The sequence below is a fragment of the Orbicella franksi genome, chromosome 4 (genome assembly GCF_964199315.1).
Source record: "Orbicella franksi chromosome 4, jaOrbFran1.1, whole genome shotgun sequence".
Lineage (NCBI taxonomy): Eukaryota > Metazoa > Cnidaria > Anthozoa > Scleractinia > Merulinidae > Orbicella > Orbicella franksi.
In genome coordinates this window covers 4,918,507-4,938,251 of record NC_138148.1, presented here as the reverse complement: position 1 = coordinate 4,938,251, position 19,745 = coordinate 4,918,507, and the positions used below count along the sequence as shown (strand labels likewise).

Here is a 19,745-nt window from a genome sequence, read left to right as displayed (position 1 = left end):
GTGTTTGCAAGAAATCCAAATCCCGAGGAGTCCATGGAATCTCCGACCAACCTGAAGACGTGTCATCAGAAGAGAGCGACATCGAGCTTCTAGCTGGAGTTGCTATGGATTCTCAAGAATCTGACGTCCATGCTGTTCGTTACGCTAAAGAAATTTACGCAGAGATGCTTATCGATGACAGAAAGGTCAACCTTCAAATTGACTGTGGAGCATCAATCAACATCATCCCGGTGAAACACGCAATAGGTCACGAAATCCAGCCGACCACGAAAACTCTGCGAATGTGGAATGGATCTCAAGTGAAACCCATAGGCTCATCATGCGTAACCCGAGAACAAGGAAGAAGTACTCCGTAGAATTCGTCGTTGTCGAAAGCAATTTAACACCTTTGATCGGCGCAAGAGCGGCTCAACAAATGGGGCTAATCACCGTTCATGATGAAAATTTCATCGCAGCCTCACCTCCTCCAAAAGAAAACGAGCTACAAGTTAAACAGATAACAGCCGAAGAAGTAATAAAGCAATACTCAGACGTATTTGACCGTCCATTGGGAACCTTTCCCGGTCAAGTCCACTTAGAAGTTGACGATAGCGTTAAACCTGTCATCACCCCGACGAGACGAGTTCCTACGGCACTAAAAGATGACTTGAAGGAAGAACTAAATCGATACGTCGCACAAGGAATCCTTGCACCTGTGGAACAGCCAACACCGAGGGTAAGCAGTCTGGCAGTCGCTACTAAGAAATCAGGTGCGCTGAGAGTGTGTATCGATCCACGGCCATTGAACGAGGCGTTAAAAAGAGAAACTTACCAGATACCTGTACTGGATGAAATTCTGCCAGAATTATCTCAAGCCAAGGTCTTCTCCACTGTCGACCTGCGTTCAGGATATTGGCACTGTGTTCTCGACCAAGAGTCAAGCCTACTCACGACGTTCGCAACACCATTCGGAAGATACCGCTGGTGCCGATTGCCCTTCGGTTTGTCAGTCTCGTCTGAAATCTTCCAAAAGCGTGTAAACCAAGCGCTAGAAGGCTTGAGCGGTGTTCTTAACATCGCAGATGACATCCTAGTATATGGCGTTGGAAACAGCGAACAAGAAGCAGTCGCAGATCACAACAGGAACCTCCAAGCAATACTGAAAAGATGTCGTGAGCGCAACATTGCCCTTAACAGAGATAAGTTAAAGCTCAAACAAAAAGAAGTGTCTTTCATGGGTCACAAACTAACGAGTCATGGTGTGAAGATGGACCCAGAGAAAGCGAAAGCTATTCAAGAAATGCCGAAGCCTGAAGACGTTGAAGGCATACAAAGACTTAACGGATTCATCAGTTACCTTGCGAAGTTTTTACCTGGATTGGCCGATGTAACGGAACCACTGCGGCGACTAACAAGAAAAGATGTGGAATGGCAGTGGACTGAGGAACTGGAGAAATCATTCGAAGAAATCAAGAGGCTTGTGACCACGGCTCCTATACTAAGCTACTACGACCCCAAAGCAGAGCTCGAGATACAATGCGACGCAAGCCAAAAGGGTCTCGGAGCTGCACTCCTTCAAAAGGGAAAGCCAATCGCCTATGCAAGCCGTGCACTCACTGATACTGAGGAGAGATACGCCCAAATCGAGAAAGAAATGTTGGCGATAGTGTTCTCTCTCGAGAAGTTTCATCAGTACACCTTCGGACGACCAGTCACAGTGAGAAGCGATCACAAGCCACTAGAATCTATCCTCAAGAAGCCTCTATCATCCGCACCTCGCCGACTTCAAGGCATGATGATGAGACTTCAAAAGTACAACATCAGTGTACATTATGAATGTGGGGCGAAGATGTACATAGCTGATCTATTATCCCGAGCGTACCTCCCTGAAGTAGGACGCGAAGACGACAAAGAATTTGAGTTAGTAAACATGGTCAAGGCCCTCCCCATCAGTGACCGGAGGATAAAAGAGATCAGGCAAGAAACAGACACTGACCAAACACTACAGGTGGTAAAGTCCCTAATCCTCAAGGGATGGCCAGATGACAAGGGCGATCTACCGGTACAAGCAACCCCCTACTACAGCCTAAGAGATGAGCTAACAGTCCAAGACGGATTGATCTTTAAAGGAGAAAGACTAGTGATCCCTGCCACTCTACGGAAAGAGATGAAAAACAAGATTCACTCCTCACACATGGGAATCGAATCGTGTCTGCGACGAGCGAGAGACTACGTCTTCTGGCCCGGAATGTCTGCAGAGATTAAACAACTAGTCGAAGCATGTGAAACCTGTAGGACGTTTGAGAAAAGTCAACAGAAAGAAACCCTCCTACCGCATGAAGTACCATCACGACCCTGGGAAAAGGTGGGAACAGACCTTTTCGAATTCAAAGACAAGAACTACCTAGTAACAGTCGACTACTACAGTAACTTTTGGGAAGTAGACAAACTACCTGACACTAAGGCAAGCACCGTCGTCTTGAAACTCAAGAACCACTTCGCCAGATATGGATGTCCAGAGAGTACATATCGAGAGTACATATCTAGAACGTTACAGGTTGTAGGTTGTAGATTGCAGGTCAAATAAAGATAATAATACTGAGTACGAATAAATAACTAACTGGATATATAAATAAATAAATAAATAAATAAATAAATAAATACCGGACGTTGAAATTTAAAATTCCCGGAAGTGTTTTATTGGCAAGACTGTCTTGTAGAAGTTAATAATCATTTCTCCACTGGTGTTTATATTGGTGTTGTGACGTTCATCAGCAAAGTAATCTTAATTTACACGAATGTACGGGTAATTTCAATAATTTAATGCTAACTATTTTTGAGATCAATAGGGTTCTTGTTTTACGTCATCTCTAACCGATACCAATTAAAGTTCGGGAAATGTTTGCGGTTCGGTGTATGTGCTTCCCTTTACGCTGCTCAGTCAAATTTATTGTCTATTGTCCATGAACCAATCAAATGGGAGAAGATAACTGTGCTTGCTTAACAATAAGTTCAGCACTATTTTCAGAACTATCTGTGGAACTACCTTTGGATGAAGGACATTCATAGCTTGTACGCACATTCAAAAGTGCATAAGTGCTTATATTCCCTCAAGTTTGCTGTGAGTCCTGCGATGATAATGATGATGATGATGATGATGATTATTATTATAATCAAAACTATAACATAATTCTCGAACGTGATTGGCTATCAGCAGCCCGATTTTAGCAATAATTGGACAGTGTACGCGTCATGCTTGTAATTGGACAGCACGCGTCATTTTGCGCGCGCTCTTGCGGTGCACTTTATTGAGTAAACTGCTGTGTTTTTCAGCATTCATAACGACGTTTAATCGTTCAGCGATCAATCGATGGTTTGTTCGTTTCTCAAATTTTGTCATAGTTTTGATTAACAGGACATCATGTCGTCCAATTCAGTCTGTAATCATACTCGTGATTAAAAAATCGGACTCCCGCTTCGCGGTCGTCCGATTTTGGTAATCACTCGTATGGTTAGAGACCGAATTGGACTTCACTCAGTCCTATTACCATTATTTATTGTTGTTGTTGTTGTTGTTGTTTTTAAGACCTCAAAGAAAAAATATATATATTACTTTTATTGGGATCATTAAAATTCTTGACTAAAACTTTACACGATAATTATGATGACTAACTCATGATGTTTTTGTTGCTATTATTATTGTTACAATATGGACACAATAGATTGTTTATTGACGTTGATATGATTCACGTGACATTTAATCATAGTATGATTGGCATCACTTATATATTCAATTCTCTCGATAGCTCGCTGAACGTGTAAGATCACGAAAGTAAGAGACCTGATTAAAAGCACTTTCGATTGACTCCTGAAGAGCCGTTTGTACGTCTCCTGATAGTGGACAAAACCGAACGTGTTACAAGTATTATTATTATTATTATTATTATTATTATTATTTTACAGTGGACCTCGCAATGATATGCAAGAGAGGTGGGTTCGTTACCCAACGCCACAATGAGCTGAAGGACTTAGAAGGCGAACTCCTGAATATGGTTTGTACCGATGTTGAGATTGAGCCTGTCCTGCAAGACATCTCGGGTGAACAGCTGGGAAGAGGTTCTAATCGAGCTCCAGATGCGAGATTAGATATTCATGCGCGCAGATTCTGGGAGAACCAACGATCAGCATTCTTTGACGTGAGGGTTTGTCACCCTAATGCTGATTCGTATAGGGACCTAGAGCTCCAACAGATATACCGCAATCATGAGAACGAGAAGAAGCGCCTTTACGCGAGGAGGATTTTGGATATCGAACAAGCAACTTTTACACCCCTTATTTTCACGTCAACAGGTGGCATGGGAAACGAGTGCTTGCAATACCATACCAGACTGGTGCAGCTGATATCCATCAAGAAAGGAGAACATTATGCTAAAACAATCTCCTGGATAAGAGCAAGGACATCCTTTGCTTTACTAAGATCCGCACTAATCTGCCTAAGAGATTCAAGAGCTAGAAGGAAAGCCTTTTATGACTTTAAGAACATTGATATTGACGTTGGAACCCAGGAGGGAGCCATTATGTCAACACTGTTGAAATAGGCCTTAATAGTTTATTTCTTTTATTAACTTTTACCTCATAATATACCGATATTGACCACCACCACCACCACCACAACCACCACAACCACCATCATCATCATCATCATCATCATCATTATTTGACCTGCAACCTGTAATCTATATCCTGCAACCTGCAACCTGCAAATTACACCCTCCACTTTGCAGAAGCGTGCCGACAGTCGTGCGACAGATAAATTATATTTACACCGGTTGTTTTACACACTACATAGTCTTGATTATTTCTTGTTTGATCAGTGTTTGTATGGAAAACAGTTTTTGTGGATTGTATATTCTGAAAAGTAAAACCAACTTAACTAAAGTGCCCTGCTGCAGAAAGGAGAGTTACGACCGAACCGAAGACATCAACAAAACGCAACCTCATGCTATAGTAGCCACCAAGTATCTTGTGTAAACCAAATGAAGATTCTCATGTAAACAAGCAAAAATCTACTAGACTCTACCTTCAATGAATTTAATTTTCTAGATAAGACAGAAACCAAGTCTTAATTTCTAATGTACTTTTCCACATGCGATCAATTGTTTCTGATGGTCAGCTTAGTTGGAACTTCAATATGGCGGCTGCAGCGAATCTCGAAAATAAGCAAACTTCAAACAACGGTTACCGCAAAACTGGAAAGTATCCCAAAAAATTGCAAGTATATTTGTGAACGTCTGTCCTTAAACTGTATCTGTGACATAGTTATTGAGTTTTTCTTCGCGTATCCATGAGGGTTTCCGACAGTTGTATCAGGGTACCACAGAGCTATTAAAAAAAACAGCTGCAAGGTGTCTTCGAGAAAAAAAAATCATAAGATATTTATAATTTGAGAATATCTACTTTTTATGTCGTCAATGAGTTAGTCGAGGCCGTAACCATAATGTTATCGCAAAGGAAAATCCACAGATAATTTTCGATTTACGCTGAGAAGCCATAGACAGAATTTCAATTTCGAATATCAAAATTTCGCTCGTTCCGGACTGCTCGGTTCTTATATAATTACTCTCGAAAAAATGAGTATGAAAATAAACTAACCTTGTGTTTACTTTGGCACAAGGGTCTATCAATGTAGAAGGTATGAGCGAAATCAAGTTTTTGGCTGTGTCCGCGATTTTCATGATCATATCTGATTTTTACTGACACTGACTCTTAATCGATCTAAGAAACGGATGCTAAATAAAAGGAAAAATTGTCGTATAACGCAAAAGCCATACACGATATTATCTTGACAAGCTTGGTCGAGATCGCATCAAACGGAAACACTTGCATAAAAAAAGGACTGAATATCACATTATTTCTCTGCCAACTAAATAGCCCGCAACTTTAGATCTTCTGTTGATCAAATTTATATCGGCGATGAAAACTATAAGAGGTTCAATTATAATATAGTAAGTTAGCTATTGGTAAGCCCAGTCACGATGTAAACATAGACGCTTCTATTGTGAATCATAAGCACACTGAAGAGTCGTGAGCAACTCCAGCAGCTGAGAAACGAGAGCGCAAGCATTCAATTAAAAAGAGTTTGATCCCAGTGTTTCTGCATGCTTATCCTAGTGTTTGTGTGGAGTTTTTCTTGTCTTATGCTTATGCAGCGAGTGAAAACTAGGTCCTGCGAAAATCATCCAGTTGTTTTAAAAACAGATGACGCTGCCTAGCAACGTAGACAAAGCTGCACCTTCTAAAATGTTCCACGAGGCCTTCTGTACAAAACCTGTGGCCGCATCTTGTAAGAACAGGCTTCTTAAGTGGCAAATGAAATAGCAAACATATATTCTCATCTTTAACTGCGTCCACAAAGTCCTCGTCGTAAAATAGTAACAAAAAAATGTTGATTAACAAGTAAAGAAACAAATAAATACACATCTAAAGTTGCACTCTGAGAAAACAAATTATAAAACAAAATATTTTCCCAAAAAAGCCATTTCTTTTTTTTTTTTTTTTATGTTACACTCCGCACTCCGCACTCCGCACTCCGCACTCCGCACTCCGCACTCCGCACTCCGCACTCCGCACTCCGCACTCCGCACTCCGCACTCCGCACTCCGCACTCCGCACTCCGCACTCCGCACTCCGCACTCCGCACTTCGCAATCCACGTCTTCGGAACAACCACTTTATTTAGCGTTTCATATTTTAATTAATTGTTTCTTGGTGGTCAGCTTAGTTGCAACTTCAATATGGCGGCTGCAGCAAATCTCGAAAATAAGCAAACTTCAAACAACGGTTACTGCAAAAAACTGAAAGGTATCCCAAAAAATTGCAAGTATATTTGTGAACGTCTATCCTTATATTGTATCTGCGGTATAGTTATTGAGTTTTTCTTCGCGCACCGACAAACGCTTTCGGCAGTTGTTTCAGGGTACCACAGAGCTATTAAAAAACAGCCGCAAGGTGTCTTCGAGAAAAAAATACATAAAATATTTATAACTTGAGAATACCTGCTTTTTATGTCGTCAATGAGCTGGTCGAGGCCGTAACTATAACGTTGTCGTAAAGGGAACTCCACAGATAAATTTCCACTTATGCTGAGAAACCATAGACATGACAGAATTTCGATGGATCGAATATCAAAATTTCGCTCGTTCCGGACACCACGGTTTTTATTTAATTATTCTCGAAAAAACTTATATGAACACAAACAAACCTTGTTTTGTTTACTTTGGGACAAGGGTCTATCAATGTAGAAAGTATGGGCGTAATCTTTGTTTTTTTGGCTGTGTCCGCGATTTTCATGATGATATCTGATTTTTACTGACACTGACTGTTAATCTGAGCAACTGATGCTAAATGTAAGGAAAAATTATCGTATAACGCAAAAGCCATACACCATATGATCTTGACAAGCTTGGTCGATATCGCATCAAATGGAAACACTTGCATAAAAAATTAATGAATATCATATCATTTCTCTGCCAACTGAATAGCCTGCAACTCTAGATCTTCTGTTGATCAAATTTATATCGACGATGAAAGCTATAAGAGGTTCAGTTATAATTTAGTAAGCTAGCCATTGGTAAGCCCAGTCGCGATGCAAACATTGGCGCTTCTTTTGTGAAATATCAGTGCACGAGTCGTGAACAGCTGCAGCAGCTGAGAAACGAGAGTGCAAGCATTGAATTAAATAAGAAGTGTTTGATCCCTATGTTTCCGCGTGCATATCCTAGTGTTTGAATGGAATTTTTGTTGTGCTTAAGCTTATGGTTTCGTAGCGAGTGAAAACTAGGTTCTGCAAAAATCATTCAGATGAATTGAAAATTTATGACACTGTAGTCTAACAGCCGCACCTTCTAAAATGTTCCTCGAGGCATTCTTTACAAAATCTGTGGCCACATCTTGTAAGGACAGGCTCCTTGAGTTGCAAATGACATATTAAACAGAGATTCTCATCTTCAACCGCATCCACAAAGTCCTCGTCGAAACCCGAAGGAAGCCGATTTCTTGGAGCTTCCGCCATGTTGTAAATTGAAAGTTAAAGGCAACTCCGTCCCCAGGGCCTTCTCCACTAACCTGGCCAAGGCTGAACTAACACCTTTGCTGATTGGCCCATTCATACGAACAGGCTGATTGGTTCAAATAACCTTAAAGAAAAATGGCGGACTCGGCGGGTTTTTGCACGAACAAGAATTGACGCATTACCATTGTAAATCAAAGGCATCCTGTGGTAAGCTCGTAGAGTAAGTAAGATACTGTGTCAGGGAGCTGATATAGCGGGATTATCAAGCCTATAGAGTGGTTGCAAATGCAGTGTAATGCATTTTTCTGTTGTGCGATTTCATTCGTTTGTTGTAGTTGTTGTATCTTGGGTCTTGTTCATTGATTAATATACTTTGCTGAATGGGAGTTTTGAAACCACTCTAGCAGACGAGTAGTTTATTCAAGAAATACTGTAAAAGCAAGTAACAGTTTATTAACAATAACTGTAAAAGTACATTTCTTTGTAAACGCAACTGTACTGCACAATTGAATGCCAGTGCTTACATACTATCGTACTTTGAAGTATCAATGGAAACAGAACAGAATAAAGTTTCTTTGTCCCTTGAACGTGCTTGATCCTCTTTTTTCACGTTACATGCACTGTATATGTTAACCTCAATGTTGGTATTCAATCAATCGAACTGTAACAGGAAAGATCAAAGTCTGCTTGTCCTTTAAATGTGATTGGTCTTCTTTTCTCGTTGTTTTAAACACAACAGCAGTGAACATTTCAATTTTATTGTTGACACACTATCGATGGGAACTGTAAGAGGAAAGATCAAAGTTTGTTTGTCCTAAAAATGTAATTGATCCTATTTTGCGGTTGTTTTAAATACAACAGCAGTAAACATTTCAATTTTACTGGTGAAACACTATCAGTGGGAGCTGTACGAGAAAAGATTAAAGATTGTTTGTCCTTTAAATGTTCCACTGCTTGTTGATCTTTGTTTTTAGTTAACTTTGTTGGATTTTGGCTAAAAATTTTAGAGACAGGATCCCAGACATTGTGTGCTTCAAGGTCTAGCCTGACTCTTGAGTCTTCACAATATTAATGATACCTGACACCCTTTAACCCGCCATAGGATATCACTATCACCTTTAATGTCGTTGTTTTCATTTATGTTACAACGCACATGTTTCTGCACTGTGGCAATTCCTCTGTCACAGACGTCCTTTCCACTCTGTGGATCACTGAAATCATATCTATAGATTTTGTTAAAGACATTAACATAGAAATAACTTTGATAAACTGATTCTATGATATCTAATATTTTAGTTTTTGCCCTTGTCTGTTTGTTAAAAATAGCCTCTTGTCCTGTTGTTTGAACAGCTTTTGTTACCAAAAAATAACAGATGCCAAAAATTTTCTTCTTGATTTCATCAGGCCAAGGGTGACTCTAAACTGTGATAAAATTAGTTTTGATTTAGAAAGTTGGATTTAAGCAATATTTGAGTCAGAATTTGAACTAATTTGCCTTATAGCTAAATTTTGCGTGACACGGGTAGGAAATGACATTCCTTGATTGGTACCTGTCACTTCAAATGACTTGAAATTCCTGTTGTGAACTAACATAGGTCCAATCTTTACTTGCGTGAAATACCAATAAAATTCAATTTACTCTGTAAGCAGGAGCGCTGTTTAAATTTGATGCTTATTTTAGTGATATTTTTGGGATTTTGGCCAAAAAAACAGGAGGGGGGGGGGGGGTGGTTTAACTCCTAGGGGAAAAATCACAAAGCCGGCACACTTTTTCTTTTAGAATTGTTGGGTATTACCTTCAATCTGGCAAAGTTTCATCCAAAAAGGAGAGATGGCATGTTTCACCCCTGCCTGGTCCTTTGGTAAACTCGGTCTTAAACACTATTGCATTGGCCAAAATACAAATAGTCCAAAAAGTAGAGTCTAGTAAGAAAATTTTACAGACCCTGCAGTAATTACAGACTGATTGAGGGTTTTTATTGTTTTATTCAAGCAACACATACTCAGTATAAGGTTTTCCTGACAAGGAGAGTACATATCTAGAACGTTACAGGTTGTAGGTTGCAGATTGCAGGTCAAATAAAGATAATAATACTGAGTACGAATAAATAACTAACTGGATATATAAATAAATAAATAAATAAATAAATACCGGACGTTGAAATTTAAAATTCCCGGAAGTGTTTTATTGGCAAGACTGTCTTGTAGAAGTTAATAATCATTTCTCCACTGGTGTTTATATTAGTGTTGTGACGTTCATCAGCAAAGTAATCTTAATTTACACGAATGTACGGGTAATTTCAATAATTTAATGCTAACTATTTTTGAGATCAATAGGGTTCTTGTTTTACGTCATCTCTAACCGATACCAATTAAAGTTCGGGAAATGTTTGCGGTTCGGTGTATGTGCTTCCCTTTACGCTGCTCAGTCAAATTTATTGTCTATTGTCCATGAACCAATCAAATGGGAGAAGATAACTGTGCTTGCTTAACAATAAGTTCAGCACTATTTTCAGAACTATCTGTGGAACTACCTTTGGATGAAGGACATTCATAGCCTGTATGCACATTCAAAAGTGCATAAGTGCTTATATTCCCTCAAGTTTGCTGTGAGTCCAGCGATGATGATGATGATGATGATTATTATTACTATTATTATTATAATCAAAACTATAACATAATTCTCGAACGTGATTGGCTATCAGCAGCCCGATTTTAGCAATAATTGGACAGTGTACGCGTCATGCTTGTAATTGGACAGCACGCGTCATTTTGCGCGCGCTCTTGCGGTGCACTTTATTGAGTAAACTGCTGTGTTTTTCAGCATTCATAACGACGTTTAATCGTTCAGCGATCAATCGATGGTTTGTTCGTTTCTCAAATTTTGTCATAGTTTTGATTAACAGGACATCATGTCGTCCAATTCAGTCTGTAATCATACTCGTGATTAAAAAATCGGACTCCCGCTTCGCGGTCGTCCGATTTTGGTAATCACTCGTATGGTTAGAGACCGAACTGGACTCCACTCAGTCCTATTACCATTATTTATTGTTGTTGTTGTTGTTGTTTTTAAGACCTCAAAGAAAAAAAATATATATTACTTTTATTGGGATCATTAAAATTCTTGACTAAAACTTTACATGATAATTATGATGATTAACTCATGATGTTTTTGTTGCTATTATTATTATTATTATTATTATTAAATGGTTACAGAATATAATTATGTAGGTAAGCTGTTAAAATTTTCAAAGGGAACAGAATTTCTGATTTTTTTACTTCTAAGATTCAAGTTTCTATGAAAAGGTGCTCAATAAAGTTGGTTGTTACCATTATTATTATTATTATTTATTTATTTATTTATTTATTTTCATATAATAAATGCTTACAGAGTACAATTATGTGGTTAGGCTATTGAAATTTGTACAGAAATTATTTTAGGGAAAAACTTAAGAAACAACAGAATTTCTAAATTTTTATAGCAGATACATGTAAGATCAAAGTTTGTATGAAAACGTACTCAATAAAGTTTGTATGACTATTATTATTATCATCACCACCACCACCACCATCATCATCATCATCATCATCATCATCATTATTTGACCTGCAACCCGTAATCTATATCCTGCAACCTGCAACCTGCAAATTGCACCCTCCACTTTGCAGAAGCGTGCCGACAGTCGTGCGACAGATAAATTATATTTACACCGGTTGTTTTACACACTACATAGTCTTGATTATTTCTTGTTTGATCAGTGTTTGTATGGAAAACAGTTTTTGTGGATTGTATATTCTGAAAAGTAAAACCAACTTAACTAAAGTGCCCTGCTGCAGAAAGGAGAGTTACGACCGAACCGAAGACATCAACAAAACGCAACCTCATGCTATAGTAGCCACCAAATATCTTGTGTAAACCAAATGAAAATTCTCATGTAAACAAGCAAAAATCTACTAGATTCTACGTTCAATGAATTTAATTTTCTAGATAAGACGGAAACCAAGTCTTAATTTCTAATGTACTTTTCCACATGCGATCAATTGTTTCCTGATGGTCAGCTTAGTTGGAACTTCAATATGGCGCTGCAGCGAATCTCGAAAATAAGCAAACTTCAAACAACGGTTACCGCAAAACTGGAAAGTATCCCAAAAAATTGCAAGTATATTTGTGAACGTCTGTCCTTAAACTGTATCTGTGACATAGTTATTGAGTTTTTCTTCGCGTATCCATGAGGGTTTCCGACAGTTGTATCAGGGTACCACAGAGCTATTAAAAAAAACAGCTGCAAGGTGTCTTCGAGAAAAAAAAATCATAAGATATTTATAATTTGAGAATATCTACTTTTTATGTCGTCAATGAGTTAGTCGAGGCCGTAACCATAACGTTATCGCAAAGAAAAATCCACAGATAATTTTCGATTTACGCTGAGAAGCCATAGACAGAATTTCAATTTCGAATATCAAAATTTCGCTCGTTCCGGACTGCTCGGTTCTTATATAATTACTCTCGAAAAAATGAGTATGAAAAACAAACTAACCTTGTTTTGTTTACTTTGGCACAAGGGTCTATCAATGTAGAAGGTATGAGCGAAATCAAGTTTTTGGCTGTGTCCGCGATTTTCATGATCATATCTGATTTTTACTGACACTGACTCTTAATCGATCTAAGAAACGGATGCTAAATAAAAGGAAAAATTGTCGTATAACGCAAAAGCCATACACGATATTATCTTGACAAGCTTGGTCGAGATCGCATCAAACGGAAACACTTGCATAAAAAAAGGACTGAATATCACATTATTTCTCTGCCAACTAAATAGCCCGCAACTTTAGATCTTCTGTTGATCAAATTTATATCGGCGATGAAAACTATAAGAGGTTCAATTATAATATAGTAAGTTAGCTATTGGTAAGCCCAGTCACGATGTAAACATAGACGCTTCTATTGTGAATCATAAGCGCACTGAAGAGTCGTGAGAAACTGCAGCAGCTGAGAAACGAGAGCGCAAGCATTCAATTAAAAAGAGTTTGATCCCAGTGTTTCTGCATGCTTATCCTAGTGTTTGTGTGGAGTTTTTCTTGTCTTATGCTTATGCAGCGAGTGAAAACTAGGTCCTGCGAAAATCATCCAGTTGTTTTAAAAACAGATGACGCTGCCTAGCAACGTAGACAAAGCTGCACCTTCTAAAATGTTCCACGAGGCCTTCTGTACAAAACCTGTGGCCGCATCTTGTAAGAACAGGCTTCTTAAGTGGCAAATGAAATAGCAAACATATATTCTCATCTTTAACTGCGTCCACAAAGTCCTCGTCGTAAAATAGTAACAAAAAAATGTTGATTAACAAGTAAAGAAACAAATAAATACACGGGTAAAGTTACACTCTGAGAAAACAAATTATAAAACAAAATATTTTCCCAAAAAAGCCATTTCTTTTTTTTTTTTTTATGTTACACTCCGCACTCCCTACTCCGCACTCCGCACTCCGCACTCCGCACTCCGCACTCCGCACTCCGCACTCCGCACTCCGCACTTCGCAATCCACGTCTTCGGAACAACCACTTTATTTAGCGTTTCATATTTTAATTAATTGTTTCTTGGTGGTCAGCTTAGTTGCAACTTCAATATGGCGGCTGCAGCAAATCTCGAAAATAAGCAAACTTCAAACAACGGTTACTGCAAAAAACTGAAAGGTATCCCAAAAAATTGCAAGTATATTTGTGAACGTCTATCCTTATATTGTATCTGCGGTATAGTTATTGAGTTTTTCTTCGCGCACCGACAAACGCTTTCGGCAGTTGTTTCAGGGTACCACAGAGCTATTAAAAAACAGCCGCAAGGTGTCTTCGAGAAAAAATACATAAAATATTTATAACTTGAGAATATCTGCTTTTTATGTCGTCAATGAGTTGGTCGAGGCCGTAACTATAACGTTGTCGCAAAGGAAACTCCACAGATAAATCTCGACTTACGCTGAGAAACCAGAGACATGACAGAATTTCGATGGATCGAATATCAAAATTTCGCTCGTTCCGGACACCACGGTTTTTATTTAATTATTCTCGAAAAAACTTATATGAACACAAACAAACCTTGTTTTGTTTACTTTGGGACAAGGGTCTATCAATGTAGAAAGTATGGGCGTAATCTTTGTTTTTTGGCTGTGTCCGCGATTTTCATGATGATATCTGATTTTTACTGACACTGACTGTTAATCTGAGCAACTGATGCTAAATGTAGGAAAAATTATCGTATAACGCAAAAGCCATACACCATATGATCTTGACAAGCTTGGTCGATATCGCATCAAATGGAAACACTTGCATAAAAAATTAATGAATATCATATCATTTCTCTGCCAACTGAATAGCCTGCAACTCTAGATCTTCTGTTGATCAAATTTATATCGACGATGAAAGCTATAAGAGGTTCAGTTATAATTTAGTAAGCTAGCTATTGGTAAGCCCAGTCGCGATGCAAACATAGACGCTCCTATTGTGATTCGTATGCACACGAGTCGTGAACAGCTGCAGCAGCTGAGAAACGAGAGCGCAAGCATTGAATTAAATAAGAAGTGTTTGATCCCTATGTTTCTGCGTGCATATCCTAGTGTTTGAATGGAATTTTTGTTGTGCTTAAGCTTATGGTTTCGTAGCGAGTGAAAACTAGGTTCTGCAAAAATCATTCAGATGAATTAAAAATTTATGACACTGTAGTCTAACAGCCGCACCTTCTAAAATGTTCCTCGAGGCATTCTTTACAAAATCTGTGGCCACATCTTGTAAGGACAGGCTCCTTGAGTTGCAAATGACATATTAAACAGAGATTCTCATCTTCAACCGCATCCACAAAGTCCTCGTCGAAACCCGAAGGAAGCCGATTTCTTGGAGCTTCCGCCATGTTGTAAATTGAAAGTTAAAGGCAACTCCGTCCCCAGGGCCTTCTCCACTAACCTGGCCAGGGCTGAACTAACACCTTTCCTGATTGGCCCATTCATACGAACAGGCTGATTGGTTCAAATAACCTTAAAGAAAAATGGCGGACTCGGCGGGTTTTTGCACGAACAAGAATTGACGCATTACCATTGTAAATCAAAGGCATCCTGTGGTAAGCTCGTAGAGTAAGCAAGATACTGTGTCAGGGAGCTGATATAGCGGGATTATCAAGCCTATAGAGTGGTTGCAAATGCAGTGTAATACATTTTTCTGTTGTACGATTTCATTCGTTTGTTGTAGTTGTTGTATCTTGGGTCTTGTTCATTGATTAATATACTTTGCTGAATGGGAGTTTTGAAACCACTCTAGCAGAAGAGTAGTTTATTCAAGAAATACTGTAATAGCAAGTAACAGTTTATTAACAATAACTGTAAAAGTACATTTCTTTGTAAACGCAACTGTACCGCACAATTGAATGCCAGTGCTTACATACTATCGTACTTTGAAGTATCAATGGAAACAGAACAGAATAAAGTTTCTTTGTCCCTTGAACGTGCTTGATCCTGTTTTTTTCACGTTACATGCACTGTATATGTTAACCTCAATGTTGGTATTCAATCAATCGAACTGTAACAGGAAAGATCAAAGTCTGCTTGTCCTTTAAATGTGATTGGTCTTCTTTTCTAGTTGTTTTAAACACAACAGCAGTGAACATTTCAACTTTATTGTTGACACACTATCGATGGGAACTGTAAGAGGAAAGATCAAAGTTTGTTTGTCCTTAAAATGTGATTGATCCTATTTTGCGGTTGTTTTAAATACAACAGCAGTAAACATTTCAATTTTACTGGTGAAACACTATCAGTGGGAGCTGTACGAGAAAAGATTAAAGATTGTTTGTCCTTTAAATGTTCCACTGCTTGTTGATCTTTGTTTTTAGTTAACTTTTTTGGATTTTAGTGGTTTGTCCTTTGTTTTCTTGGTTGCGTTTCTGTCCTTTGGCCTTGGTGTACTTTGTTTGTTTCTTTGTGCTTGCTGAGATTCCTGTGATTGCTCCTGGTTGCTGACATTGGGTATGGATTTCAGTAGCTGTTCATCTGTTACTTCCTCCTGAGGGTGCTGTCTCATGTTAGTTACAAGCCTTTGGTTAGGCAAAAGTTGGAAGTCTACATTTTCGATCAGCAGCATTTTTTCAATCAGGGTGTCAGTGTCTTGCTTATAACTGTATATATCTTCGGATAGGAATGCGCTGATTATTTTGGGAAAAGCAGTAGCCTTGTATATTGTGTCATCTTTCTCTGAGTGGAAGTTTATGTTCATTTCATAGTAACATTGCTTCAACGGCATTGCCCTGTTGCAGCTTTGACAGTGGATTGCCCGTGATCCTGCTGTGTTGAGAGTGATATTTTTGGAACAATCTTTGATGTTGCAAACTGGGTAGACATTTATGGCTACAATCATTATGCTTGGGTAGCAGAGCAATTGGGTGTTTTCTTTGGTTATGGTACCCTGAGACAAGTCTTGTAGCTCAGCGTTCAAAATCTGTGTTTTCTTGGTCTTAGACAGACACTTGCCATAATAATATCTCAGTTTGGTGTCTGTTATGGTGTAAAATTTATTTTCATCCAGTTGCTTGATATGATCTTGCCATACAGACAATTCGATTGTGCCAGTGCTATCGTAGAGAAGCCCATTTCTCACCACAGCCCCATTTTTTCTGTTGGTGGAGAAACTTTGAAGTCCACATCATGTGGAGGTTCATCAAGTACTGCACTGTTGTAATTGAAGAAAAGATTTCCAGAGCATGAAACTTGTAAGTGCTTTCCTATAATTGGTTTTGTGCAACCATGGCATCAAGAAACAGTTGCCGTTTTGAAAACTCGTGTGCCTTCACCATTACTTTGAAGACCGTTTTTTGTTCTGCTACTTGCATATGGACATCAAAGAAGGTGTTGGATGACTGAGCACTCTTCTGTATTTTAGTACAGACTTGCACATACCCTACCAAATCTGCAAGTTAAAAAATACATATTAAAAAGAGTTTATATCATATATGGTTAGGGATTGTCGTACAACATTCACATTGTTTAATCTCTTTTAGACCACTCTTGTTTAGCTGTGTTGATTATAGTAGCAGATAGTAGAGCACATTTTGATTGGCCTATGGGAGTTTTTGATCAGAGTATAGATGCAGGATTGACGTCATGAATTACACTCAGAAATGTTTTCAACTCAAAATATTTTGATTTTAAAATAATTGTATAAGACAAATTGATTCCATTTGGCAGTGCATGTGTACTCTTATAATGCACAGAGGACATCAAAATGTGGAAAGAACGTGGGTCACGGTACTTGGCTGTGGGTCATACCATACACACCCTGTACTTCTTTGTTCTTACCATGTTTTGATGTCATCCGTGCATTATAAGAGTTCTGCCAAATGGAATATATTTGTTAAATCTTACCTGTCATCTTGCTGGGTGAGGAAGGTGGTGATCCTCCAAATTTCATACGTTTTGGGCTCAAAAGGCCACTGGGCAGTCCAATGCTCTGCCCTATAACGACAGATCACCAGAGAGTGTATAAATATTAACAAGAATATTGGTTTATTATTATTATTATTATTATTATTATTATTATTATCTGGATTTCAACTTCTTTTTATCTCTTTGACTACTGAAGTAAAATTGTCATTGAACCAGGTGGTTCTAACTTCATCTTTGAACAAAACCATGCGAAATTACCACTTGTTGGAAAGCTAGTGAGAATTACTTTCAAGTGGTGCTGTTAGTTTTTGAATATTGTGTAAATAATTTTAAAGGTATTTGTCAAGGTTTGTTTGTATAATGACGGAGTACAAGATTCTAATGGTTATGTTCTTAGTTTGTGCATTTTTTCGCTGACTTTAAGGGAGACGGAGACTTTCTTTTCATTCAAGTTAAGCATATGTAATCCTGAAATATTACGAGCTGAGCTCTACTAAGGGCAACATAATGGATGTGATCCCTACTTGTTGAGGGGAGGTCAGCAACTAATTCATTAAGTGTACCACCCTGGCTGGTAACGATGGATAGTCTATGCTGCAGCTGGTCTTAAGGGAACTTGTCTTCTTAGAACTTGAAGTTGATTTCTGCTGGATATTTTGAATTGTCTCGTTATTTCGAAAATTGGTGTCTTGTTTTCCATTTTATCTCTTAACAGAAACGAATATTCTTTGCTTTGCTTATTGCTTATACTTCCATCAGAGAATGTTACCCAAATAATTCTTGGTCTCTGAGATTCTGCGACTCTATAGTCAATATCTTGCACTTCACGTTCTGCTCCATTGGTTAGTCCATCACTTACGTCAACATTTATAGTCAAGTCATACTTTGATCCTACTGTAATATTAAGTTTTTTGTATAAGCCCATTGTTTTTGAAGGATCATCGGGGATTTTTTTCTTTAATTCATCTTTTAATTCATCGGATATATCACCAATAACAATGCCTATAGCATTTATCTGAGCTTTTGCACTTTGAAACAAATTGAACACAGTTTCATTGTAGGCGTTTACTAATTCATTGCTTGAAAATACATTTGTCAGGGAGGCTGAATAATTTGGTTCACCTAGTTTTGATTTCAGAAGTCTTAATTTAAGTACTGTGATATCATCTTGGGTCTGCTTCCCTTCTCTTAAACGATTTAACAGTTCTGCAAAATCTTTATCATCCTTTTGGCGCATTATTTCTGTTAGCTCAAACATGGAAAAATATTCTTTCCATATGTTGGTAGCAAATGCACTGTAAACATCATTACTTCTTTCAAAAATCCACTTGTCAAAAACTGGTTGCAGTTGATATAAGTCTCCTACAGCAATAATACTTAAGCCACCAAATGGTCTGTTGGTATCTGTTATTTGTTGGAGTCTCAGATTGAGAAAATTAAACATACCACTTTCCACCATTGAAATTTCATCAATCAATATAACTTGCAACTTTCTTAATTTTGTTCTAATGGTATTTAGTCGATTTCTGTCCAATGTGCAGTAACTAAAACCTCTGTTTACTGGTATTTTGAATGTAGAATGCAACGTATTCCCCTTTATGTTAAATGCTGCCTTTCCTGTAGGTGCTGCTCTCAAGACTTTAATGTTGTCAGGATTTTCTCCCGGGATTGTGTTAAGATATCTATCGAGTGCTTGGTATAATGCATTAGTTACTGTACTTTTCCCAACTCCAGTTCCACCACTTAAAAATGATCTCAAAGGTTCATCTTTGGTCTTGATAGAATGCAGTACATGGCAAAAAAATTCTATTTATTTGTTTGTTTGTTTGTTTTTTTTGTTATGTTTTGTTGTGTTTTGTTTGTTTTTGTTTTTTTATTTAAGGAGCGCACAAGTTTCCTGTAATCACTATCACTTATTCTATTCTGTTGCAGTTCTTCTTCATCATTTGACCTTGGCAAATTTCCAGTATCATAAAAAATGTCGCATTGACTATATTCCTTACTAGCACCTGGGTCAAAACAGTCAAATAGTTCACTTGGTTTTGTCTTGCAAGCAAGATCTTGGTCATTGATATGTTGGGTGTTCGGAGAAATAGGTTGAGAATTTTCTTCATTATTTTGATGCTGTATGTCATCAACAGCTGCATCAAGGACATTTGAGTGGTGCTAATAACACTTTTTGTTTTTATGTACTATTTATTTCCTATTTCCTATGTAGCGTACTCTGTTTAAAATATCTTTGTTGCCCGAATTTGCCTCCTTGCTTGCTTTGTCTAA

The 19,745-nt window shown here is 38.2% G+C and overlaps 1 protein-coding gene across 1 annotated transcript in view; it reads right to left on the bottom strand.

The window, feature by feature from the left end:
* LOC145484219 (TNF receptor-associated factor 5-like) overlaps positions 1-8,871 on the bottom strand; it is a 39,640-nt gene extending 30,769 nt beyond the window's left edge. The window contains exon 1 of the mRNA XM_081462855.1: positions 7,880-8,871. Coding sequence (XP_081318981.1) covers positions 7,880-8,049 — 170 coding nt within the window. The 5' untranslated portion in view covers positions 8,050-8,871. The remainder of the gene's footprint in view (positions 1-7,879) is intronic.
* Between the last annotated feature and the right edge of the window lie 10,874 nt (positions 8,872-19,745).